This window comes from Topomyia yanbarensis, unplaced genomic scaffold (genome assembly GCF_030247195.1).
Source record: "Topomyia yanbarensis strain Yona2022 unplaced genomic scaffold, ASM3024719v1 HiC_scaffold_309, whole genome shotgun sequence".
Lineage (NCBI taxonomy): Eukaryota > Metazoa > Arthropoda > Insecta > Diptera > Culicidae > Topomyia > Topomyia yanbarensis.
In genome coordinates this window covers 1-27,906 of record NW_026683502.1, presented here as the reverse complement: position 1 = coordinate 27,906, position 27,906 = coordinate 1, and the positions used below count along the sequence as shown (strand labels likewise).

The 27,906-nt window shown below is 36.1% G+C and overlaps 1 protein-coding gene across 1 annotated transcript; it reads right to left on the bottom strand.

Moving 5' to 3' along the window:
- Positions 1–19,373: 19,373 nt before the first annotated feature.
- LOC131695233 (uncharacterized) lies at positions 19,374–25,767 on the bottom strand (the record flags this gene model as incomplete). The annotated part of the gene is made up of 2 exons (XM_058983750.1): positions 19,374–25,263; positions 25,471–25,767. Coding segments are annotated over 2 exons (650 nt in total), but the record flags the coding sequence as incomplete, so codon positions are not given.
- Positions 25,768–27,906: the final 2,139 nt, after the last annotated feature.

Below are 27,906 nucleotides of genomic sequence, written 5' to 3'. Positions count from 1 at the left end.
CTCGAAATCCGTTAGGGAAAATTATCATCGATTTTCGGCGGGTTAAATCTTTGAATAATACTAAAACTACAAGGGGCAGCCCAATGGTTGCACGAACTGTAGACCTAGGTCTATACTACTTAATGTAAAATATTTATTTTCTTAGTACATTTGGAGTAATAATAAATCAAATATATTTCTTATGTATAGTTCAACCCTTAAAGGCGCAAATCATTTTTTTTAGAATTTTGTGAAAATCGTCTAACAACTATATCACGTTAATACAATAATTTTTGGCCGATTTTCAGGATGTTGTTTTAAAACAACATTGCGCATTTAAGGGTTAAGTACAACCAATCAACATCGAATGTTACATATTGAACCAAACCTTCTTGGTTATCAGGTCTTTTCATTTGTAGTAGGTGATCGAATCCGATTAAACTTATTTGAGAAGATCTAAAGAAAGAAGACAGAAAACTGTGACCGAACTAATATCTGGAAATAAATCTTTATAGCGCAAGATCAGCTTTTAAAAATTGTAAAAACTTTTCAATTGCGTGTGGTAAAAAACCCGAACCTGTGAAGAAAAATCAAATTTTAGATAATATAATCTCGTTTCATGTATAGAGCAAGCTTTCTAGTTATATTTTGCTATTAGTGTAACTTTCCTAAAGTACGCATACAAATGTAGTGAATGGCTTAATCATATATCGAAACTATAAATATACAAGAATCGAAAACAATTTTACATATTGACTTAGATGCGTTTTCGCAACGGTTTCTCGAGTGACAGTGTATTCATTCATAAATAGGCTTTTTAGTGTGGATATGCTGAATGGAAATGAATCATGTGAAGTGGAAATGAATTAATGAATTGATCGAACGTAAATAAAAAACTTTCGTTGTGCTTTCTATCGATCCGCGTTGTTGCTATGAAAATTTTCGTCTTTGCGCAACGAAAGCACAGATTGCTACAAACGGGGATGCCACATTGAAATCTGTCTTTCGGTCAAAAATATCTTTTTACCATCAGTGTTAACTGAAACAGGAAAAAAATCTGTTACAAATTTCCGAAAAATCTGTGAAAAATCATAATATTTCTAAAAAGCTGTGAAATTTTCATGAGAATGACAAAAATCTGCCATCTGTGAAAAAGAATCTGAGATCAAAAATTGTGAAAAAAATCTGTGACATTATAGAAAAATTTATGAATATGATAACCCTGCTAAATATACATACCAACACATTCGCCTCAAATATTGAAGCCAAGCGCACAAAGCAAAATGAGTCAACGCTGATGATGATGGATAGAACGAAAGAGACAATTAGTACCACGTCACTATGTTAACAGTGTTTGCAAATGGTGCTCGAATGTACAAGCGATTTTGTGTACGAATAATTGTGTTCGAGATTGTAGGGTAAGGTGGGGCAAATCCGACCATTGGGTAAACCCGATCCCCTGTGCTATCGAAAATCGGAAGCACTACGCAAACTAATATCAATGTTGTCGTGTAGAGCATCGAAAATAATCATAATGGTGGTATGACTGCATTTTATTAGTCTACATTAAGATGCTCAAACGACAATAAGTATGTTTTTACAACTTTTGATTTGATTTTTGTGCATCATTGACTACAGGATATTTCTGATTGTTAAAGTGATAGCATGAAAAATGTAAGTGGATTTAAATTCTTTGATTGAAGTCCTACAAAGTGCATTGATAAATTTAGTCCAACTTTTTTTTAATTGCACCGTAATGAAAAATGACGCGGTGGGGCAAATTCGACCTCTAAATAGTGCGGTAAATCCGACCGCTTTTTTGCTGTGAAAATGATTATTTATCAAATTGAAATATATTTTTATTGTTATTATTTATTTTTTGCACAATGGTTCATAATTACAAACGAAAGACACAGAAACGTGATGAATATAGTATTCGTCGAGCAATTTCTCCGATGCAAATGGGAATATCTTTACATGCTACTGCTCATGATTTTGACATTCAAAGATTGACATTGAATTTCATTTTCTTCATGTTGCAATTCAATAACACAACATTCATTGATTTATCATTGAAAAACGTGTTTAATCCACCTAACAGTGTGATGAGACATTTCTTATAACTCTTATCACTCTCTTCGGATATTATATCGTTTGAGAGCATTTAGAACTTGATGCTTCGCGATGTTTTTGATAACACATACTACATGTGATAGTGGCAGGACTCAGAGAATCGCTCAAATCAGCATAGGACAACATCAGTGCTAGAAATCTCAAACCAAATCAATGGGAAAGCGAAAAAATGACCCATTATATAGACATACAAACGAATTATTGCTAATGCTCTGTTAATAAAATATCTATATTGTGGTGGGAAAACTGAATTTTCCTAAAGGGGTTATATATTGTACTGAAACAAAAAAAAACGATTTTTTTTTAATCCATTTGAAGTTTATATTTTACTCAAATTTCCAACGCGACTGAGAACTGAGAAATCAACGCTTTTTCTTGAAAAGGGCGATACTAGCAGTGATACCATTCAAAGAAAATCAACAGTGAATATTTCCAGACTTGGTTTTATTTCCAATTTAAGAATTATTGTGTTTTTTGACATCCTAGCTTGCATGATTCAGTGATCGAAACCCAAAACTTCATAAAGTGTTTGAAATTATTAAATTAAAATTTGTTTTTGCTATTGAAATTGACAAAATGATAGTATCGCCCCTTTGGCGATTGTTTACTTTTTCGGTCCCATCTATCAGCATTGAAGTATCGCCCTTACGTTTTTTTACAATAATTACCGTTTTACACCACCGATTTCGTCCGGGTTTTTTCAATAAAGATCATTGTTACTATTTACAGCTGGTATCCGTTTGATAATCCTAAAAAATACGAAAATAACAGTTTCGCCTCTAAACTGCTAGCAAAAAAAGTATCGCCCTGTTTGTTTGCATGGAGCGTGGAGGGCGAAACTTTAAATAAACAAACAAAAATACAGTTTCGCCCGTTGTATTTTTTGCTGTAGTTTAAGAAAGCAATATCGTAGAATCAAAATTATTAGGTTAATTTGTTGCGTTTCAAAGCCCTCATTCGCATGTAAGAAAAAACCCTATGTTTACATTTGTAAGTATCGTCCTTTTCACAAAAAAGCGTTGAAATGAAATCGCAGCTCCTGATATCACGCTATCTCTGAAGTACATGCGTGCATAGTTTCAAATTTTACTTCGACATCGACTTTTTCTAAAGGTGACTTCCCAGTAGTATTCTTGATTTGAATTATTATCGCTAATCCTAATGCCAAAGAACAAATAAAAACCTCTCGAAAACGAACCGTTTGAGGAAATCATCATCATTACTGGAACTTTCATATTCACGAAACTTTTCGATAACCTTCCGTCACTTGCGTTAATGCACTGGGTGCACAGTAGGGTGACAGGAAAAAATGACCCCTATCGGCCCACCTCTGCGTCGATTCCTAGTCCCACCAAGAGTACTTGCACCAAATTTGAAGCAAATCGGACAAGTCTAACTACCGGACCAACGGGCCTGAAGTTTGTATGGGAATTTTCAACAATTTACATGGAGAAAACCCACCAGCACGCATTTTCGCCGCTAGGTGGCACTGTATGCATCGTATTATCACTGTAAGTGAAAATAAGAAGGATAATTGAATTGTCTACAACTTTGTCGAAGACTGCAAGTAAATCCGACTTTGTTAAAAGAAGTTATTAAACTTTTAACGAAGTGATGTCTGAGTCAGTTTTGCATGGGGCCTAATAGTGCATGGTTGTGTATCAGTACCCGATTCACACGAACTAAACATTTTTGTGAAATAATCGTTAGGTTTAGCTCAATAGTATGTTCAGAAGAATTATAGTAAATAATACGAGTCATGCTTTGATTAGAAAATTTTAGTTCCACCTGTTACCGCATAGAGGGCGCCAACACTAACTTTTCAACGGAGAGAGATAGAAATTTGGTGTCTTCTACAAAGTTATAGAACAGGCATTTTCCAGTATTTCTTCTGAACTTCTTGATACTCTATCTCTCTTCTACGAAAAGTTAGTAGTGGCGCCCTCTATGCTGTCACAGGTGGAACTAAAATTTTCCAACCAAAACATAACTCGTATTATTTACTATAATTCTTGTAAACGTACTATTCGGCTAAATCTAACCATTATTTCACAAAAATATATAGTTCGCGGGAGTCGAGTACTGATACACAACCATGCACTGCTAGGCCCCATGCAAAACTGACTCAGACATCACTTCGTTAAAAGTTTAATAACTTCTTTTAACATAGCCGGATTTACTAGCAGTCTTCGACAAAGTTGTAGATAATTAAAATATCTTTCTTATTTTCACTTACAGTGATAATACGTTGTATACAGTGCCACCTAGCGGCGAAAATACGAGCTAGTGAGTTTTCTCCATGTAAATTGTTGAAAAATCCAATATAAACTTCAGGCACGTTGGTCCGGTAGTTAGACTTGTCCGATTTGCTTCAAATTTGGTACAAGTACTCCTGGTGGGACTAGGAATCGACTCAGAGGTGGGCCGATTGAGTTTTCAAAAATTCATCATTTTTCTGGACAGTCTAGTGCACAGTGCTCTAAAAATCTAGCGAAATCGTCTTAGGGCACCAGCGGGTCTGTAATGAATACTAAAAATTAATTTCTATTCCATAAATTTCAGTTCAGCAATTCGAGAGATCGTACTCACCGCAAACCATGAAAAATAGACTACGTTGTGAAGCGATGATCACTATTTATTAAAAAATCACGGTTAAATAAAAAATAAAACTATTAAAAAATTTCAAATAGTTTATAATTTTCACAAACCTATTAGGAACAATTGTGTAATAAGCTTTCGTAATATTGTGTAGGAAAAAAGCTGAAAATTTGAAAAGAAATCTGAGGATTATGATTGATTACAGAACTCTGGAATTTTCTATTGGAATGTTTTCAGGCATGAATTTGATATTGATGCAATTAGACAACTGTGAAATCAAGACCAATAGATTAGTTACATATCAGGACCCCATTCCGACAATTTATCAAAAGTCCTCATGATGTTTACAACAACAGGTTATCAATCTACGGATCAGATAATGTTATAGTAATATTGAATTAAATCAGTTTGCATCAATAAATTTTCAACTCCAATCCAATATTTTTTTGTGTGGTGGGGGGGTGTATGGTGTTAAAACCTTCTCTTGGCTACGCCGTTGCTTGGAGTTATTTATTTCGCTTTTCATTTTCCGAAAGGTTTCAGATAGATCCGATGGTCTTAAGTTAGAAAAATTGCAGTCAGAAGGTTCGCACAAATGAACATTTTTGCACTGATAAGTTATCAAGTTCCTTCCAGACAACTTGGAAGTGTTCGGTGATTATTTCTAGCGGTTGTAGATAGTAAAATGAAATACAAAATTCGATTTATCGAAATAATGTTTGGCTTATTTCAATGGATTATTACTATATTGAACAATAAATAGGCGACGAATAGTAATCCACAAACAACAAGCCATAACTTTTAAAGTATTCAAAATAGATATTTGAAGTCTTCAGTAAAGTTATTCGCAAAAGTAAGAGCTACAAATTTGCTGAAGGCATCATTTCGATATAATCACTTCCAAGAAAATTTGTGAAAATATCTCACTCACAGGGGGATTAATCAGCAAAAGCACAATACCAAAAGAAAGAGCATATTACCTCCATTAAATTCTCCGAAGATACTATTGACCTAAAATAAGCCGTTTTGGCGTTTATAATAGATTACATGTTTTTGGTGATATTTCTGGCAATGGGAAATGATAGAAATCTTTCGTCCGCATTTAATGTTAAATATCTCTTTTGATAATAATCCGATTTCAACAATCTATAGCTTGTTCGAAAGGTATTCGTTTAAGCTGTCTAAATGCATATAAATTATTAATTTAAATAAACTGCAAAAAACGCCATTTTTACGCATTCAAGCATTCATATCTTAAAAACTAAACATCAGAATCAAAAACAAATTAATAGCGTTCATACTGTTTTTTAGTTCTTTCATTTAAAATTGGTTTGGATAAGATCGGTTCAGCCAGTGCTGAGAAACACGAATGAGAATTTGTCCGTTACATACACACACACACAGACATTGTCCCAAATCGTCGAGCTGAGTCGATTGGTATATAAGACTCGGCCCTCCGGGCCTCGGAAAAAATCTTGAAAGTTTGAGCGAATTCTATACATTTCTTTTATAAGAAATGTAAAACCATAAAATTTGGATAATATCTGTACTAAATCAACCAAAAATAAAGGCGGTCGGGTTTACTCCACCATTTTTGAAAACAGCAAAAATGAAGGTTTTCGTAAAACGCTTGAATCTCAAAGTTTTTCCAGGATGCAAATAAAATGCTATACATGGAAAGTTGCCCAGAACCTTTAATTTGGTATACAAAACGACTTGATCCGATGTAAAATGAGCATTTTACAGCCAAAACCATTTTCTAAGTCGGATTTGCCCCACCTTACCCTACATATAAGTGTGCTGGAAACGAGCACAACACAAAAGCAAGCATAGTGTTTGAACGGACATGCTTAGTCGCGTGTTGGACGGAACCGGGTAGCGCACTTCCACATCCAGTGTACTTCTAACTCAGCTACACTGGCTGTGAAAACACATAGCGCAGGGGAAAATATACTTTATATATACATATAAAATATTTAAAAAATGGTCGCAAAAGAGCACTAAAATAGTAATAAAAGATAAAATAAAATCAACCAATGCCCCATAAACATATTGGAAATATTCCATAAAATGTTACACTTTGCGCCGTAAATTAACTGACATTGATCCATAGAATATTAACAATGTACATTAAAACACGTCGATATGTTCCATAATATCGACAAAAATGTTCCACGGTATTACAAAATGGAGCAATAAAATGTCAGAAAAAGTTCCATAAATTTGATGAAAATGTTTGCTGCATAATTTTTCTTGGTCCATAGAAGATGTAAAAATGAACATTACAAATGCTTTGTATTGATTCATATATCTAACGTTAAATTATGGTTCATGGATATTTACAAAACGATCCATAAGAAAAGAACACGTAGAACGATCCATTAATATGTGCTTATGCACTAGAAAAAATAAATTTAATGAATTCATGCGAAATTTTTGCTATTCAAACTAATAATAAAGTTTATTACATTTGGTTGAAATTCCAAACTACAACAAACAATGCACACATTATAGTTAGAAAACTTGAGCTTCCGTATCCCACTAGTCAGGTAACTGACCTTCGCTAACTTGAAATCATTGTGGCAACTCTTTAAACGGCAGGGTATCTATGACATCAGTGCGCTGAGAGTTATTAGACCACTGATACAGGCTGGTATAAGTCGCAAATAGCAACTATGTATGTAAAATTATTAACCAAAGTATGGTAAACTGAAAAAATAAGTTATGCTTAATAATACTCATAACAGTGACAGTGTTTTAACAAGTGAGCTTATACTGGAAGCTAGCGTGATGCGGCTTGGCCGCATATCCGAGGCCAAGGATCCGAAGCGGCGCAAAGCCGCTGAGGATCCGTCTTAGCGCACTGATGTCATAGATATCCTGCCGTTTAAAGAGTTGCCATAATGATTTCAAATTAGCAAAGGTCAGTTACCTGACTAGTGGGATATGGAAGCTTAAGTTTTATAACAATTATGTATGCATTGTTTGTTGTAGTTTGGAATATCAACCAAATGTAATATACTTTATTATTAGTTCGAATAGCAAAAATTTCGCATGAATTCATAAGTACAACTAGCTGAATCGACTAGTATGTTGACCACAACTGTCTTCAAATGCCATTTATTATGTGCTGAGTTTGTGTAACAAAAAATCAAAGTTTATGTAGACTTTTGCAATTAGCCTCCCTCTCCCTAGTAGACAAACGTAAACGTTGACTAAACCCCCCCTCCGTCCTACCATGGGTCCTCGTGGTTTATGAACTGTCCTTCAAGACTTTTGTGACTTCCGCTGCTGCATGGCTGCTGCAAAACTGCTAGATTTCAATAGCTTACCTTACTTTTATTCCTATACTGATGGTAGCGTTTGATGTTTTTTTCTTGGAAAGCAATATTATTATCGACAATCAACATAAAATAATAATATAAGCACATATTAATGGATCGTTGTACATTTTATTTTCTTATGGATCGTTTTATAAATATTCATGAACCCTAATTAACCGTTCGATTAATCAATACATAGCATTTCTAATGTTCATTTTTACATCTTCTATGGACCAAGAAAAATTATTTAGGAAATTTCAAATTTATGGACTTTTTTTAACATTTTATTGCTTCATTTTGTAATACCGTGGAACATTTTTGTCGATATTGTGGAACATATCGACGTGTTTTAATGTACATTGTTAATATTCTATGGATCAATGTCAGTTAATTTATGGCGCAAAATGTAACATTTTATGGAACATTTCCAATATTTTTATGGGGCATTGGTTGATTTTAATTGCTCTTTTCTTACTATTTTAGTGCTCTTTTGCGACAATTTTATGGTTCAATTTTATATAATCTATGGATCAAATCACCTTTTTTTATGGATCATTCACTCTTTTATGGATTTTCAGCTTTGTTTTATGGCACATGAACAACATTTCTATGGATCATTTCTCAATTTTTTATAAATCATTTTTGTTGTTTTAGCGGCGCAAACTTAGGGCTGCCGTTTTAAGGAGGTTCTCCGCTCGATGGAGCATGGAAAACACTCCTTGTATATCCTGGGGAAAACATGGAAGTTTCTGAGTGCTTGATCCGTAAAATCGTTTCAAATTTCTTTAGTTTGAGTCATTGCTAAGCTTCATCGCGGTACTAATGGCAAACCTACTAGACAAAAGAGAATGAAACGGTTAGCAGTTAAAACAGTAAGCAATGCTTATTGAGTTACGGTTCTCACTCCAATGAATTGACAGCATTAGACGGTTCTCTTCTGAATCTGTCACTCATTGGAATCATTACTGAGGGGAATGGAAACTGACCATCATTTTATTTACAACATAAATACGGTTATGACGGTTATCTTATTGCAAACAACGAGCTATTATTAACAAACAAGCAGTTTCACACAAATAGCTTTGCATAAAAGAAACAGAATGGTGGAGAAAAAAATCAACAAAACGCCGCATGCTGCCTGAATACAATAGACTGTTAATATTTCGTTGGCCATACCAATACAAAATAAATGGTACTTAATCTGTCTCTCACTTAAATGCGCTCTCTCTCGTACGGCTTCTGTGAGAGATAGTTAACTGAAACACTATGCGAGGACAATGGAAACGAAATAACTGTCATTTTTGTGGTGATACGGTTATTTCACATTTATCGTCACAATTCAAAGACCATCGTGAGTTGCACAGCGCTGGTTTGAGCTCTTTTGCATTGCTCCATTCCAATGAGAAGGCGGACACTTAGATAACGAGGATAATGAGAATGCGGTACCTAGGCATTAGAAGGTGATATTTATGAAACATCGCGTAGCTTCAACGAGTGTTACAGTATTTATTGTCAGAGGACACTCAAAAATTAGTAAATTTCGTGGAACGATAGATGTTTAGGAATCCCACCTTCCCAAACCTTCTTTCAAGGGATGGATAAAGGTCGTGATTTTATTCGGGTGATATTTCGGGTCATGTCCAATCCACATTCTACGCACATCTTCGGTGTATTGGTGTCGTGGAGCGCAGTATCTGTGCGTGTAGCGACATCGCGACATTAAACATGTTGTCTGGTCGTACGCCAGATCTACATTAAACGAATCCCTTCTGACTCGTTTCTGTCCAAGGTGTGCTCAATTTTGACCATTTATGAATTTTTAATGGTTCATGCATTTAATGATCCATGCATGTATGCTAACTAGTGGTTTCTCAGATGATAATTTACGGCTGCAGGATTTTCACAGTGAAAATCATCCGCCAAGTGGTATTTTGAGAGATCGTCTTTAGAACTGTGTATTGTGTTTTTTCTAGAACATTTTCATGAGATTCATCATTGATGTAAAATTCTGGATAATTACACGCAAAAACAACTACATGCCGGGTTATAGTTTTATCCAAAAAATACGCATGTTCTGGGTTAAGTAGTCACCGAAAAAGTAGTTACAGTCGTGATTCGCTGGTTGGGCCACACCTCTGTCCAACCAACGAATTTGATTCGTTAGTTGGACCGACCGATAGATGTCAAAAACTCTCCAAAGGAGACGTTAGTAGTGTAATTACATCTATTCACATCTGTAATAGTTGTCAGATTGATTGTCAAAGTAAATTCGACATAAGATTTTGGCATTCAGATGCTTTTTTAGTTGGATAATGGTCCAACTAGTGGAGATACAACTAAAAAGCGGTCCAGTTAAAAAATGTCCAACCAGCGAATCACGACTGTACCTCAGTATTGTACAAGCTTACAAGTGTCTGAATAAGTACAACTAGCTGAATCGACTAGTATGTTGACCACAACTGTCTTCAAATCCCATTTATTATGTGCTGAGTTTGTGTAACAAAAAATCAAAGTTTATGTAGACTTTTGCAATTAGCCTCCCTCTCCCTAGTAGACAAACGTAAACGTTGACTAAACCCCCCCTCCGTCCTACCATGGGTCCTCGTGGTTTATGAACTGTCCTTCAAGACTTTTGTGACTTCCGCTGCTGCATGGCTGCTGCAAAACTGCTAGATTTCAATAGCTTACCTTACTTTTATTCCTATACTGATGGTAGCGTTTGATGTTTTTTTCTTGGAAAGCAATATTATTATCGACAATCAACATAAAATTAACGATGAATCGCCAAAAGTTCAATTGGAACGACCAATTAAGCACAAATCAGTCATGATTTCGGAAAATAATTATAAACAAATTGCGTTATTATTCAACTGAAGTCCTATATATATTTATCTCCAATTAATTTATTACACGGTTTATTTACAATTTTGTTACTTTGAATCGTTCAATTATATACATACACAGTTTAATGGTTTAATGCGCTTTACGTTGCACCACAGTTTTATTATGTGCTGAGTGTGTGTGTGTGCGGGTTATATTGAATATTTGTTGTTGGTAAACTGCTTACACTGCTTTTTAAAACATTATTGCGTCTATTGGAGATTAGCGTTCAGTTTGTCACTTTTCCTCTGCGCTACAATGCTGCCATCGTCGATCATAATTTGTGGAGAGTCGGAGGGATGTATCCGTCTTTTAACGTCCCGTCTGCCAAAAAAATTTATCACATATGTCTAAATGGGGAAAACACTAGACTTTATCGTCATCGATAAACTGAGATGAGCTTGTTAAGTTTAGCTTCCAGTTCCAGTGAAAAATGTTGTAAAAATGAGCTAGAAGCAACCCCCCGGGTAGTTCCTCAAACCTTAATCAGAGAACCTGGCGAATGGAAAATAAATACTTGAAGGCAATTCAAAAACGACCCATTCAAGAGTGTTTCGGATGGGTAGATCAGTCACACTTTCTTGTGCATAATTTCACACTCCATTCAATAAATGTGTTATAATATATTCACTGAAAGCATGGGTGTGTGCATGTATTTGATCATCGATGGATCCAATTTTCTTGCATGGCACTTGAATGCGGTTGTTGTGCCATTATGAAAACCCATCAGGGGAGTCCATATAGCTGAGAGGGATTGCGGTAGGTTCGAGGCACAATTCATCCCATTTGTCGATAATGGGTGGTGTGATTGTGGTGCAAATTCTGTCGCTTCTCTATGTACTCACTAGGCATGCCCGATGAATTGTAGATGATTGGTTCAAGAGTTATAAGGAAGAAGTGTTCACCCATTTAGATAAGATATAGTAATACCAACCGTAGTAGTGCGACTTGACAGACTGAAGACGATTGTTCTCAATTGTTTGCTGCTCCAACTATAGTTTTCAAAATTGTTTTTGAATGCACTGTATCTGTACAAGACTGCTTACATAAAAAATAACATTTCATTTGATTTTCGTTGAATTCGGCTAGCTGTTTGCTTTTTTGCTGTCGCAAAAACTTAACGATAAAATTCGCGATATTATATTTTTGGTCTATTTACAGCGCCAAGTAACAAATATGTATTTATCCAAAATGTTGTAAGCAAAAATTGGAACTTAATGGAACCAAAACTAATCATTGCTTTGACTTGCAATATTCATCCTCTATATGCAGTAAGTGTGTAGTCGATATATATTTGTTCAAAAATTTACACTGACATTGTATTCAAAATTCTACGTTCATCACTATTTGCTAAGTCATTTTGTTTACTTATACTATCCTCTTACGCTTAAATTTGTTTCAAATTATCTAGTTCATTATTTCCGTGCAACACTTTCCGCCTCCTGATCGTTCAAAAATATAAACCCCCTTTGTTTTGAACGTCAAGAACAACATCTCTCAGCTCTCTGGTGTACATATAATTAAACTGCACTTACTTTGCTTCATTTACAGCGTCATTAACGTCTATATTTCTCGCATTTTACTTCAAATTGCAATTCTGCATATTAAACACTAGTGGGATCTTTTATTCGAAAAAAGTTCCTCTTATAGATTTATTTAACTGTATAAACGGATTTGTTGTCATTTGTTTCAGTTCCTAAAGAAATTAAAATTACCTAAAATTTCGCTGATGAGTTGCAATTATATTCAAATCGTGATTTTTTGAATGACATAGAATATTTTGAATAGAGTGTTTGAAGCATCACTTTATTACGAATCGTATAAGACTAAACTAAATAATAAGTATAGCAACTGATCATGAACCACATGTAAAACTAAAAACTATATAAATCTATACATGCAATTGAACACGTCAGAAACTAATTATCCGATAAAATATTTATCCCCGCCGTAGGTGTTTTTGAAAAGGGATCATGTCACACAATGACTTCGAATATTCATTAAATCACTTCTAACAGTTCAAAAGTTCAAAGGGGCCTTTTCACTCCGTGCATTGAATTATTGTTTTGGCTCAATTTCAATCGGTTGGTGTCGAGTTTGATAAATTGTTTAAGAGATGGTTGATGGTAACGGATTAGAGCTATAGAGTTTGTCAGTCACGTCACCAGAGCTTAACGAGATTGACAGGGCCGTGGAGTGCCGCGTCGGGCTCCAGGGCTGGTATTACTGATGGGTCGTTCTAAAGCTACTTATTTGAGTCTTGATTAGAATCGTTTATATGAATCGTATCGACATTCCGAAGGACCCTCTAGTACAACATTTAATGTTAGTACCTCTAGAACCATGGGAAACTCGTCTTTTTTAGTCTGTGGTAGGTTCATATTACCACAGATTCTTACTCCGTGCTATTCAAATCGGCTAAAATTGCCATAGTTACGACTTTTTCAATTTTCGAGTACCCGGGTAACCTATCGGCCTGTTAAAAATGTACGTGGCTGTTAAGGGGTTACACACCTTTATGAGAGAAAAAAAATGAGGATATATTGATTTTGATTTAAAAGTATGTGGCAATGAATTCATTACAATAATGTTATTGTTTTTGATAGTACATTTTTTTAACGAAAAAACAAGCAGGATTTTTTTTGAAAAAATATTGGAAATTGATGGAGTTATGGTTTTTTCCTGAAACCATTTTTATTTAAGAAGCTTGCGGTGATCACGATAGAAGTCCAGCAGATCAACTAAAATCTTAAAACTTAAAAAAGTCCTTTCCGAAAAGAAGTATTCCTCGTACCTTACCGATTAGTTGAATAAACAATATTTTTTACTGCATACAGGAACGTTTTTCCAATAAACGACGCTTTGAACACTAAAAATTGAATTAAAAAAAATTCATCTGCGAAACGAAAATTTATGCATAAAAATAAAATTGTTAAGGTACTAGAAAAAAATACGAGAAATCGAAAAAATAAAGATATTGAAGTAAAACTAACATTTTGAGATAATCGAGTTTAAAATTTCAAGTTACTTTCAAATAGATGGTAGATGAAGCTCGCTTCTAAGTGCTGTAACTTTTGATCTACTTTCAAATACCCCTTAACAACTTTATTATAGGTAAACAGAGCTAATTCGTGTATTTGTATCTCGATTGTCCCATCTCCTATATACAGAGCCACATTCTGTTTGATTAATAGTCTGGAACATGATCAGTACGCTATGTCTAACATTGTCAAATTGTAGGGTGTAAGCATTAGCCATCTTCAGCTCCATTTGCACTGTTAATATTTTTTTTCATTTCTCGAACTGATGATTTTAAGAGAAGTCTCGAAAAGTAAACATTTTAACCCCACCCCTCATTTTCGTTCATGTTCCACGCAGTAGGTTGGAGCACAATATTTTGCTTCTACGGTTTCAACAAAGCGAAACACGGATAGACATAATCGCTGGTAGCGGTAGAGCAGCTTTTAGCTTTTTTGCAAGCAAAATGAGAAAGTAGCAGATGCAACCCGTAATTCTCGTTTAAAAATTTAACATCAAGAAGATTTTCAATTTAAATAAATCTATTTCATATTGAATACAGGAAAAACCCAAGAAAATGTTCTCAAAACACAGTATTTTGTTTCGCGCGTAACAATTAGGTTCATATAGCTATCACAAGCAACTTTGGCGAGGCCCAAATTCATCGTTCTTTTTGATTAATAGTCTGGAACATACAAAAATACAAAAAAGTTCATTTTAATTAAGGTTAATTAAGGTCAGTCTACCTTCTCATCTTGCTTAGAGGGAAGCCAAAAATCGTTCCGCTGTAGGTACACGGAAAAAACTAACCCCACTGCAGACGCATTGTGCTGCTATTGTTTTTTGGAAATGTCTTGTAAGATCAGCTACTCGGAAAGTGAACCAATTACTCAATCTGGCAGAAGTTAACACCTTGCAAATGCCACCATATTCACCATTAACCAAGCCCAGTTATTCGCTTTGCGGAACAACATTCAGCACAGCAATGAATGCGGCAACGTTAACAATATTTTCCCGCTAGAGATCAACCGAAAATAGGAAGTTAATCAGACTGTACATGTCATGCCCTCAGAGCAGATTCCTATATGCAAATTCTGCAAAAAGAACTGTGCAACGGAAAACCTTGTGCAAAAGCAGCTAAGAAAAATCTGCCTACTAAAGCCATAAACAGCACTCCGTTATGTTATACCATGCCACAACCGGCTATAGAACCAATATCTACGGATCTGACAACAAAAAATATTCACTCAACAACAATCGCGCCTGGTATCTCCACGCCAACAACCGGTACGGGGATTTGAGTCTCAATAGCTGACAGAATTAACAATAGTAATTTGACCTCCTTAGTTACATTGCGTTGTTTGAAGAGTTTCTTGGCCAAGAAGAAGGAATAATAAAATAAGGGAGATTTTCCGCACTTTGAACTCTCTTTTCCAGGTTAGCAAAAAATTCTTTATACTTTATGATGCGTTTAAGGCTGTTTTTGTAAAAAATACACTCAGCTATGTATAACAGTTTAAATGCGACAGAACCTGTTACGTATGCTATGATATACCAATAGATGCCAATCTTCTTTAATAGATGAGCGAACATTACTAGTTTAGAAGTCTACCGCTCCAGTCCAACGTGTAATGTTCACATTCTGTTAATTTGTTAGAATTTCTTTGCATAGTGTTGTAAATCTGGTGAGATTTCTTTCTATAAATTAATATAACCAGAAAAAATGGTCAAGGAATCGTAAGATAATTCAGCACATCGCAAGAATCAAAAATTTGCCCATCTCAAACTTGGGAACGTCTCGCGGCAGTGAATGCCACGGTTTCTATACAGAAAAAATATATTTTAATTTTAAGTGTATTTTCATGCACATATTTGGAGCATGAATATAAATGTGAAATTAAGTTCCACCACAAATACACACGACTTGTCGTGCTTTCTTCAACGAATTTTATTATAATTTTTCACGTGGATTGAAAATTACAGTTTCGGAAAACCAATGCACTTCAATGTATTTTTACTCGAATACTACTGTAAAATGAATGACATGTAATATTACACGAATGAAAGTGTCAAATTGTATGCTGTTTGATGCTCCAATTGATTTTAACGTAATTTTCAATCAAAGTTCTGATTTAATCTTTATATGTTTACATTCGTATTGATTTACATGTCGTTTAAATTTCATTATTTTTGGTATGTGAAGTGCCCTATATTTACTGCCAGGGATGAATTCAAATTCGCCGAAAAATACAAAGAAACGAAAATTCGTAACTGGCCAGATTTTTTTGTCTGGCAAGCAATCTGCAGTTGCGGCAAACGCAGCCAGATTCAAGTTACAACCGGGATTTTGAGCTAAAATATGGAACTTACCACAAAGAGTGTCTTCATAAATGTCAATTAACTTTCTCATACAAGACTGATACTTCGGTTATTTCAATAATCAGGTTAACCTGATTTGATATTGTTTCGTGCTGCAAAATCAGTGCTAGAGTTGTACAGAGTTATCAAGATAAATTTTGTGGCCAAAAACTGCAATATCAAAAGCTGCCCAGCACTTCAGTAAATCGAAAAATACTGGGTCATTACATAGCAGCTAAAAACATCAGATGTTGCTAAAAATGAAATGAAAATATAATAAAAGCAGAGGAAAGCTGGAAGAGAAGTTACAGATACTACTATGTAAAAATTTATGAGTGCCATCATATGCGGCTCCAATCGGTTGACAAAGAGGGGGCACACCTTATATACGATTTAAAACATTCATAATGTTTGAAGTGCCAAATTTGCAACCCCAATTCCTAACACGGTTAATATTTAGAGAGAGGCGAATAATGAGACAAATCGCAGCAATCGATTTTTTTTAATTCGTTTATTTACCATGGCTCAATGACTCAATGACGGAACCGCAAGCATTTACAATATTTACCATATGTAACTAAAAATATAAATAAGCGAATACAAATATTATTCTCATCCGATCTCGAGCACGCTGCTTTCGATTACACTTCTTTTGCGATAGGAACATATTTTTAGTCACCTTCAGGGGCGGCGAAACACTTTACGCCCGAGTGGGTAGAAAGCATAGGGTGAGGGGTCCATCAGTAATGATTTTTTTCCTTTTCGCGATGCACACGCTTACATTACATTCACATTAAGTCACGTTCGTTTATGGAAAAGGAATTGTGGTACATCGATGTTTTCAAATGTGTGTAGTGCGAGATACATGCGTTGCACATGTAAATTTTTTGAAATGGTTCAAAATTTCGAGTGGGTAATTACCCACTCGGTTATTTTCGAGTGGGTAGTGCTACCCATACTACCCACGCTTTCCGCCGGCCCTGGTCACCTTTAGTCACCTACTCATTAATAGTGCTAGCTGCTGAATTTGGAATGCTTGATGCTGCGTTTGTAGTCAACTTTATGGACTGAGCAGCTGCCACAAAGTTAGCAACCGTTTGTGGGTTATATAATGCTATTAAATACTGTGTTTTAAATTGGGAAAATGTACTTTTGCATATAAAATATTTAAAATAATCCATAAAGAATTGTAAAACGATCCATAAAAAAGTTGTCCATGTTCCATAAAACAAAACTGAAAATCCATAAAACAGTGTGAATGATCCATAAAAAAGGGTGATTTGATCCATAGATTATGTAAAATTGAACCATAAAATGGTCACAAAAGAGCACTAAAATAGTAATAAAAGAGCAATCAAAATCAACCAATGCCCCATAAAAAGATTGGAAATGTTCCATAAAATGATACATTTTGCGCCATAAATTAACTGACATTGATCCATAGAATATTAACAATGTACATTAAAACACGTCGATATGTTCCATAATATCGACAAAAATGTTCCACGGTATTACAAAATGGAGCAATAAAATGTCAGAAAAAGTTCCATAAATTTGATGAAAATGTTTGCTAAATAATTTTTCTTGGTTCATAGACGATAAAAAATGAACATTAGAAATGATTCATATATCGAACGTTAAATTATGGTTCATGGATATTTACAAAACGATCCATAAGAAAAGAAAATGTAAAACGATCCATTAATATGTGCTTATGCACTAGAAAAAATAAATTTAATGAATTCATGCGAAATTTTATGGTAAACTGAAAAAATAAGTTGTGCTTAATAATTCTCATAACAGTGACGGTGTTTTAACAAGTGAGCTTATACTGGGAGCTAGTGTGATGCGGCTTGGCCGCATATCCGAGGCCAAGGATCCGAAGCGGCGCAAAGCCGCTGAGGATCCGTTGGACGAGGCATTGATTAACCCGTAGCTGGAATTGCAAGCAAACCTGTGGTCCTCTCGTTTGCCCGGTTTACTTAAACATAGGGGTTATAGCTAGTTAAAAGCCGACTGAGCGGCAGCGAAGTCGGACAGTGCACTAGAAAGCGATGTGGCGTAGCCACATTAGTCAGTGTTCGTGTATAAAGTTCCGTTTTCGCTTCAGATAGTTATTCAGACAGTATTTGCGTTTCATGCCAACCTGTATCAGTGGTCTAATAACTCTCAGCGCTCTTATATCATAAATACCCTGACGTTTAAAGAGTTGCCATAATGATTTCACGTTAGCTAATGTCAGTTAGCTGACTAGTGGGATACGGAAGCTGAAGTTTAACTATAATGTATGCATTGTTTGTTGTAATAAATGTAATAAACTTTATTATTAGTTCGAATAGCAAAAATTTCGCATGAATTCATTAAATTTAATTTTTGTAAATATCCATGAACCATAATTTAAGGTTCGATATATGAATCATTTCTAATGTTCATTGTTACATCTTCTATGGACCAAGAAAATTTTTTTAGCCAACATGTTCATCAAATTTATGGAATTTTTTCTGACATTTTATTGCTCCATTTTGTAATACCGTGGAACATTTTTGGCGATATAATGGAACATATCGACGTGTTTTAATGTACATTGTTAATATTCTATGGATCAATGTCAGATAATTTATGGCGCAAAATGTATCAATTTATGGAACATTTCCAATATTTTTATGGGGCATTGGTTGATTTTAATTGCTCTTTTATTACTATTTTAGTGCTCTTTTGCGACCATTTTATGGTTCAATTTTACATAATCTATGGATCAAATCACTCCTTTTTATGGATCATTCACACTGTTTTATGGATTTTCAGTTTTGTTTTATGGAACATGTACAACTTTTTTATGGATCGTTTTTCAATTTTTTATGGATCATTTTTGTTGTTTTAGCGGCGCAAACTTAGGGCTGCCGTTTTAAATTGATGCGCGGTGGATGAGAAAGCAATTGGTCGTGATCTCCTGGCTTACAATGCTATAACTTTTAATCAAGTGTTTTAGGTGTCTGCAAAACAAACGTTTCGGCTTGGTATAACCAGTGGAATATTCCTCCTGCATTGCGTAGGTAATGCAGGAGGAATATTCCACTGGTCGAATACTGAAGATAGTCGACTTCCATAAACCTAAGCTTCACTTTCACCGTCAGAAAACACTCCAACTCACGAAGATTCAGTCGTTTAGTAACAAATTAGAAGTCAACGACCGAGGTGTTGGGTCGATGCAGCGCTATTTCGAAAACTATTACAATAATTTTGTTCTTGAAACAATGCACACTAGCTCGTTCACTTAACACTTTGTTTCAGTTAGTCGGCTAGGAAATATTTTCAGTAGTGTTAATATACAGGGTGTTTGGTTCATGGTTAAGAATCTCTCGGGGGGTGATAGACTGACATATTTGGAGAAAAAAATTGTTCTACACATACCATCAAATCTCAACCGTTACAGAGTTATTGAACTTTTAGTAAAAAAAACTTATTTGTCTTAAAATACCTCTAACTTTAAAAGTATACTTTGTAATTTAAATGTTTCAGTTCCATTCGAAAGGTGAGAAAATTTCGAATTGAGTGACGCCCTCACATGTTTCAGCTAATGAGTTTAAGTAGTCTTTTCAAAGTAATTTATTGAAAATTAAACAATTTCATTAATAATTAGAATAATTAAAAAAACTCCAAAAAACACATATTTTGAGTTATTTCGTTAGTAAAAAATCATTTAGTACACTTAACTAAATGATATTTGTACACTGATAGGACATTTTCTCAGCTTTCCAATGAAATCTTGTAAATAACGATATAAAGCATATTTTTCAGATTAGATTCTTTTAAGCACTTGCAAGTCGGTTACAGGAAAAGTATAGTAATGAAATTACAAAGAAATGAGAAGAGATAGAAATATGACGTCCAAGAACAAATTATGAATCGTCCTAAAACCCAACTTTTGGATAATGGATATTGCTATAATAATACTTCATTATTTCGAGAAAATTAGCAAAAACCTCCTCAAAAACACTAACTTTTAACTACTTTACAGCTAAAAGGTAATTAAAACAAATTACTTAAAAGATATGAGAACACCATTCATTAGTAAATTTTTTCACCTTTCGAATGGAACTGAAACATTTAAAATACAAAGTATACTTTTAAAGTTAGAGGTATTTTAAGACAAATAAGTTTTTACACAAAAAGTTCAATAACTCTGTAACGGTTGATGGTATGTGTAGAACAATTTTTTTCTTCAAATATGGCAGTCTATTACCCCCCGAGAGATTCTTAACCATGAACCAAACACCCTGTATAAGCGTGCTGCTTCCCGATTAAAATCTAACATTGGAATTACAGAAAGACGACATAACATTTTAATGGTACACACCTAGAAAAAATAGTGTAAATTTACGTCTCCTGACCATGACATATACGAGCATCAAAAATGACTTAGTTTTACGTTTGATTTTAATTTTACATGACGTTTAATTTCGTAAATCATGTAATTTTACTCCACATACAGCGTTTGTTCTGAATGGTAGAAAGTGTAATTTTAAGTCATTGCGCATGTAAAGTATATGTTTCATGTAAAATTAAATGGAACACGGTAATGTTCTGTCATTTCGTAAATTACGGTTTGTTGAATTGTGGCATGTTTGCAATTACGTTAACGATAAAATTCAGATTTTTTTGGTGTGTATCTTATGAAATCTTAATTTGATTTTAAGTTGTAAATGTTAAAGAAGAAATTCAAAATCTTGTTCTGATTTTATTTTTTTTATTTATTTGGCTGATCATACTTTGCTGTATACTACAAGAAATTTCACGATCTCAATGAGTTTTCAATTTGCTTTCACCGATTGCATGAATAGTTTTCTGTTTCATGCCTCAATTGTCACCAGAGTGTCCAGGGGAAAATTTTTAGGTTTAAATTTTGAATTTTAAACTTTTAAAGTGACCAAATGGATAACAACCTGAGTTATCATTATCATCATCATCATCAGCGCCAGCATCAAGTAGGGTTTTGAAAATTGCATGATTTAGCAATCTTATTATAATTGTGGAAGTTTCTATTCCACAAAGGGGCCGTGAAATAATCGCTAAAGTGGATGAAAATTGATTCGATTCATTAGCATGCACTGGTTTACGCTCAACGTCACAACATATACTTTAGAGCGGCACGAAAATTGACTTTTTTTTCGAAACAGCACTCAATTGAACGGTAATTAGCTGCAGAAGCTCCATTTCAAATATTTAAGTTTGCATGTAAAAATATGTGAATGTAAAAATATATGAAATATCGGTAATGGAATTAACAAATTCAGTAAAAAATGCCAACATTATCGTATGGTTCCTAAAAATCCTCTAGATGTATAGCTGACGATGAAGGGTTCAACATTGCAGAAGACAGCAAGTAGATCTGACTTTAGGTTGAAAAGATATTCTGATATAATGTTATCCTCAGTTTCTCGCACAAATTTAGAATAGGACATTTTCAAAAATTTTCTTCGTTTTTTAATTGCGAAAACAGTTGTGTAAGTGAAAGTACGGAATTTGTGGAATCAATGATACATAATTTGGTTTAAATAACAAAAAAGTGAAAGAATCCTGGATGTGACATTTTACACAAAAATTACCATAACTTTGCGAATTTTCAACTGATTTGAAAAACATCAAACGATTCTAAAAGTTGAAAGAATGGTCTAGAAACAGTATAAAATGGAATTTCGATGTTTTCGAAAAAGTACAGTTATTTGGAAGAGTGAATGCTGAAAAATAGGGTTTTGGAAAATACCACGAAATGGATGGAAATTGAAATGAAAAAAATATTTCTGAAATGCAATACATTGGTTACACGCTACGTTACTGTTATAGCAGTTACAGCGCGCAAATTATACTTGCGAGGTATTATTTTAATAAACTATAAAAGAGAAAAAAAACTGCGTAACTGAGAATGAATTTAATAAATTTTACTACTTCAAAATTAATTTAAATTTATTGAATAAATGATTAAAAACGATTACATAATACTAATTGTTACTTACGTAATAAAACAACCAGTATTTAAACTGGTACTGTCACGAGTCACATTTCCACCGACAGCACGAAATCTGACGAAACACTAACGTCAACCGTACACTAGGGTACAAATGTACCCCACGCCAACTTTGACTCCTGCTTCCTGAATTATGGTTAAGGTCCCAGGTCGGTAAATGCCGAATTCTCCTCTTCACACGGCTCCAAAGAAGGCGTGAGGTACATTTGTACCCTAGTACAACGTTCTAGGGTTAACAATTTTACACTATATGAAAATTTTAGGTATGCAGAATAGCTTTGGGAATTTATATTATATTTTGATTTTTTATTTCCGATTTTCCATATATTTCACCATAGAAACATTTAAACTCTTGTGAATGAACCAGAGGTACAGAAAAATACCCATATTTTGCATATGGTTTGTAGAGCTAATTACAACTTCATTTAGCAGTGTTCCGAAAAAATGAAAAAAGTTGCCGGTCTAATATATATGCCGAATTTTCGACAACAGCGTATAACAATATTTATTTGCATGATTGCTGTTTTTTGCCAAACTGAGAAGATACGCGAATACCAGCTACCATTTATCTAAACAAATGCCGTCAGTCAGTAGACTTTTTATTAAAATTTTCAGATGGTCTACTAGGCCGAGGTAACCTTCAAATTGATCCTTTGGCTTTCATTGATTGAAGTAAATTCCTCGTTTCATGAAATACAGATCAAGATGTTAAGAGAATTCCAGCTGATCCCTTGAGGCCAGTTTCCCCTTTCGAGGTGGTATTTCCAGAAATACACCAAAAGAAGAAATAAGAGGAAAATTAGCACAAGTCCAAGTAGCTGTTGATATGCGACAACATGCTGTGTTTTCCAGTTGTTGGTCAGTTGGTTGAAATCCGATAATTTTCCATATAGGGTCGGCTCAATCTTAGATGAAATTTCAAATGTAGTTTCACTCAAGAAAGGCACCTAGGACAATCGATCTTTGGTGCATTCGATACAAGCCGTTTTGTTTGTAAAATTTCTCTATGGTGTCATCGTGATGACCTGAAAATATTTAGTTCTAAGAGCTAAAAATGAGAAACTTAAATTTGGTGATAACAGCGCTCCCAGTGGTCGAATATGATAGCTATTTATTTTAGAGTAATTCGTCACGTAGTTCCGAGATATTTCTCATGCAGAAGGAGAAAAGTGCAACCCGAGTGTCGGAGTGGAGCCGTTTACTGTCAACTCCGGTTGCAGGTCATTCAAAAAATCAAGGCTGATCCCAGTACCTCGGATTATGATTTCACGAAAAAACTGAATGCTGTACCGCACGCAAGTTACCGAGCAAGTAAACAACCCTGAGAATTTCAAGCAAATCTCTGGTCTCAAATTCTACAAGGTCTACTCCTACTCGTGGCAATGTTCCTAGAAGATCCAAATTTGTGTTCGTGAATAATTTCACGAAAAACTTATGATTTTACAAGAGATCTCCTGTGTCTAGAAAACAAACTTTTTGTGATGGATACGACCATGATCTCGAACACATTTAAAAGGATAGTTTTCCCATCGTCAAGTCCTATGACGGTATGGTCCTACGTTGGAATGACATTAGTCAGATATTGATCCAACATTACCCGATATTGGTCCGACGATAGTCCAACCTTGGTCCGACATTCTATCTTATATCCACCATCATCATCTTTAAATTTTCTTGCTTGAATAATTTAGTACACTATCGTTCAGTAAGTGAAATGTTACTATTGAATTGATATTCCTCCGAAAAGGCTCAATGCAGGAGGATATCAACTATCAGCTGACACCACTGAAATTGTTCAGCTCTGGACCGTTTCTGTAATTAAACCTAACAAACGTAAAGAACTGAATGAAATTGTTTATACGATGCAGTCTTTCACTGACCTTGTTGCAAACTCATCAGCGAAACATTTGCGGAATAAAAAAAATGTCCTTTGCTCTTATTTTCTCTTAACTTTCATTTTGGAATGCACTTTTTACAAACTTGTTCAATCCTTTTTTACTCTCGCCCCCCGTCAGTAATCCAACAGAGGAATGAGGATGATACCTACGGATATTTGTTACTTTCATACTTCGTCTATGTATTTTATTTCCATTCGGTTCTTTTTTCCGATGGAAAAGGCAATGAAAAACGAAAACAGATTTTTCTTTCTCGTATTCCCTCTTCTGTGTTTCACAGCGTAATCAAGTACGGTTTAGTGTGCGGTTATCATGCCTAGCAGGAATAGCATTTTTATGCAATCTACGACAAATTTTGAACCTATTTAACTTTCAAATAAATTTTAGTCGAAGAAAAGGTGGAAATTTTCATCACATCTTAATGCTGAACGGAACACTTTACACTTGCATAAAAATGTCATCCTGAGATTGCACATTTTTTTTGCTAAATGCGGTTTTGCGAAGAGGAATTTTCTCAGATTGCACAACGCTTGTGTAATTTTGTCTACATTTTTTTACAACTCGTCTTGATGCCTTCTTCGTTCCGAGGGATACCACATCGATGGTGATGTTGATTCCTGGTGGGGTGGTGCTATGTGGGTGGCTGTCTGCTGGCTAGGCTCTCCGGCAATGTTACTATAGCTTCCAATGGCGATGTTCTATCATCTACCACTCCACTGACGACTGGGTGGATAGGTGCTTTCGACATTCAACTCAGCACTAGCCGCCATCAATGGTGGCGATGGCTGTGTTGAGGATTGTTTTTTTCGTTGTCGAACCGGTGTACCATCGAACTGCCGAGACAAATGGCTGTTGGGGGATTTCCACTCATCGCTTGTGAACCGTCGTGACCAACAGGGCGAAATTGCCAATCGAATACCATTCATCTGCCATCGGATCAGAAGCAGCCAACTGGTGAGTATGGTTCCGAAGGAGATCACCAGCAGAAATGGGAAACCTTGCCGCTTGCCAAGCTGAGAAGCGGCTCCAGTTTGCATTGCCTCTGGATGTTCGCCTGAAAGAACCGCCCGGACTGATATGAGCGTTAATAAATACACAATGAACCGTAAACGAGACGGTGAACTGATCCTGCACAGAGCGTGAGACGGTCAGTTCGATGTGTGACAGCTTTTGTTGCCATGTGGCAAATCCAAAAATGATGAGCTGGCAAACAGAGAATCTCTGTGCAGGATCGCTTACGGAAGGCTCGAAACAAACTTACCGTTCAACACGTGAACCCGCACGCTGGCCACATCTGCATTGGACGGCGAACAGCTGTATTTGCCGGAATCGTCCAAGTCAGCATTCTGGATTAGCAGGTGGGATGTGGTAACATCTCCCTTCTCGGTAATAACAGACACGCCACCGCGGCTCGAGTCGTAACTGATGACCTCGTCGTGGTGGTACCAGAAAATGTATGCCGGTGGTTCCGGGCTGTACTTGACGGCACAGGTCAAATTGATGGTGCTGCCCTTGTCGACGTGTAAATCCGGACCACCAATGATGGTCGCCGTGGGGACTGAAATGAGCGAGAAAATAAAAATGAAACAGGGATAAGTAAGTCGCGGCAAAGTTTATTATTTTGTGCTACCAATCGTCGAATATAGTTGCTAACGGATCCGGAACCCTCAATTATTTCAGTATAGGATTTGAAATATTTCCTTCCATGGAGTGGGGGGTATCCCCCAATGCTTTAAATCAGATTTACTTCCAATGAAGAAGCTCGTTAATTTTCTCCCTTTATTTTTGTTACATGGTTCCAAAACAGACCTTCGCGAACGGACGAAGTAACGTGGGTTGTTTTTAATGGATTTTAGTACCGTGCGAAGCGTCAAAACAAAAAGCGTATTTTTCTTTCTCCTTTCCCCCATGAGATTTGATTTATCGTACAGCTCAGCAAGATGATTTCTCTTCTCGCTGATTGCGGTGTTGATTAAGTGAGTCAGCGAATCTAGCATTTGATTGTGGTTTGGTTCGGTGTTGGTACGTGGCGTTGTCGATGAGAAATAATTTCAATTAATTAGTGTTTAATCAGGATATTTCTAAATTAAATCAAATTTATTGCTAGATCAACGAATTCCCTCTCAGAGTGCTAAGCATAGATTATTATACAACATTAAGTAGTTATGAGTGGAACTCGTGTTGCAAAGTCGAATTGATTTTTTTTCTGAATTCGCAGCGCTATGACTGGATTTTTCCGAACTCAGCGATTATGAACAAGAATTACATTCAGTAACGTTGAGCGCTAGATCAACGAAATTCAGCATACTTGATCATATGCGACTCCAGCTTCATTTAACGTTGGATGTTTAAAAAGCTTCAAAAGCCTGGCCTTTACTGTATTGACACTGCGTGGGACTCACGACTCACGTTCTTGCCTAACTACTAAAACATTCCTTACTCTTTACGCCATTCTTTTCCATGGAACTACGTCAAGGTATTACTTCGTGGGGGGTTTGTTATGCTTTCGTAGCACCTCTTTCTTCTGCTCTATCTCGGAGCCTCACTTGGTTCCTGAAATGGCTCGACGTTTGATCTTTGATTTAACTCTCGACTCTGCTCTTGCTTCTTGTCTCCATCTATGACGCCGCCGTTTAGCTCTCGTCCCCGGGAGCCGTTTAGGTGCTGATTCCTTGAGCCATTTAGCTCCTAGCTCCGTGAGTCATTCAGCCGCCGGCCTTTTCACGATGTATTTCGATAGTCCCCAACGGTGAAGTCACCCTACTCCGACCGATGGTTTGCCGATGGAGAAATTTCTCCCAACGCAGATACCCACTTCCTTGCTTTATCGAGATCAACTCGGATATTATCTTACTCCGACTAAGAGTTCTCCGGCAACGGAGTTTCTCTCGGTACCGGTGTTTGTTTTGTGAGCCAATTAGCTACCCTTTTCGTCACGATTCTGTCGGGCAGTCCACGGCGGCGAATCTACCCCACCATGAATTCCCCGGCGGTAGATTACTCCCGATACTGATGTTCGTTTTCGTGAGCCATTTAGCTCCCCACTTCGTCTACTTAGTCAAGTCCCCGGCGGTAGATCTAGCCTACTTAACGGGCCATCGAGTAGCTGTTGAGCGTCCACTGGCGCCCCAACGCTCCAGCTTACTCACGAGCTTCCCGGTAAGGTGTTGAGGTCGGTCCGACGATTCCGGTGAAGCCTGACGTCCGGCTCACTGGTGCCCCGACGATCCGAACCCAGTGCTACGTCGCGTACTACTCAACTGGTCCCCGGCGGTGGACCCAGTTCCCCGGTGGCGTAATTTCTCCCGAAATCCGATTTGTGGTTTCACGGCGTCGTTCTAGCCAATGGCACTATTTTGTTGGTCTTTTCTCCACTTTCTCTGCTACTGGAAGAGTATACTCGTAGTCACTTTGTTGGCAGCGTCCCAGATATGCTCGTCGTGGCACATCTCTTCGACGATATTGTCAATTGTCACACCAAGCATACCTCTATGAACTTCTTCGAACGTAGGGCATTCGAAGACCACGTGTTCCGGTGTCTCTTGCACGTCCACACACTTCGAGCAAAGGGGTGACGAAGCGTGTCCAAACCTATGCAGGTACTTCCGGAAGCATCTCGCAGTGCTCGGAAACGCCTAAAAACTTAATTCACTAGATGCCAAACCATCGAATATATTCACAGGGTGTCTTTGGAGGA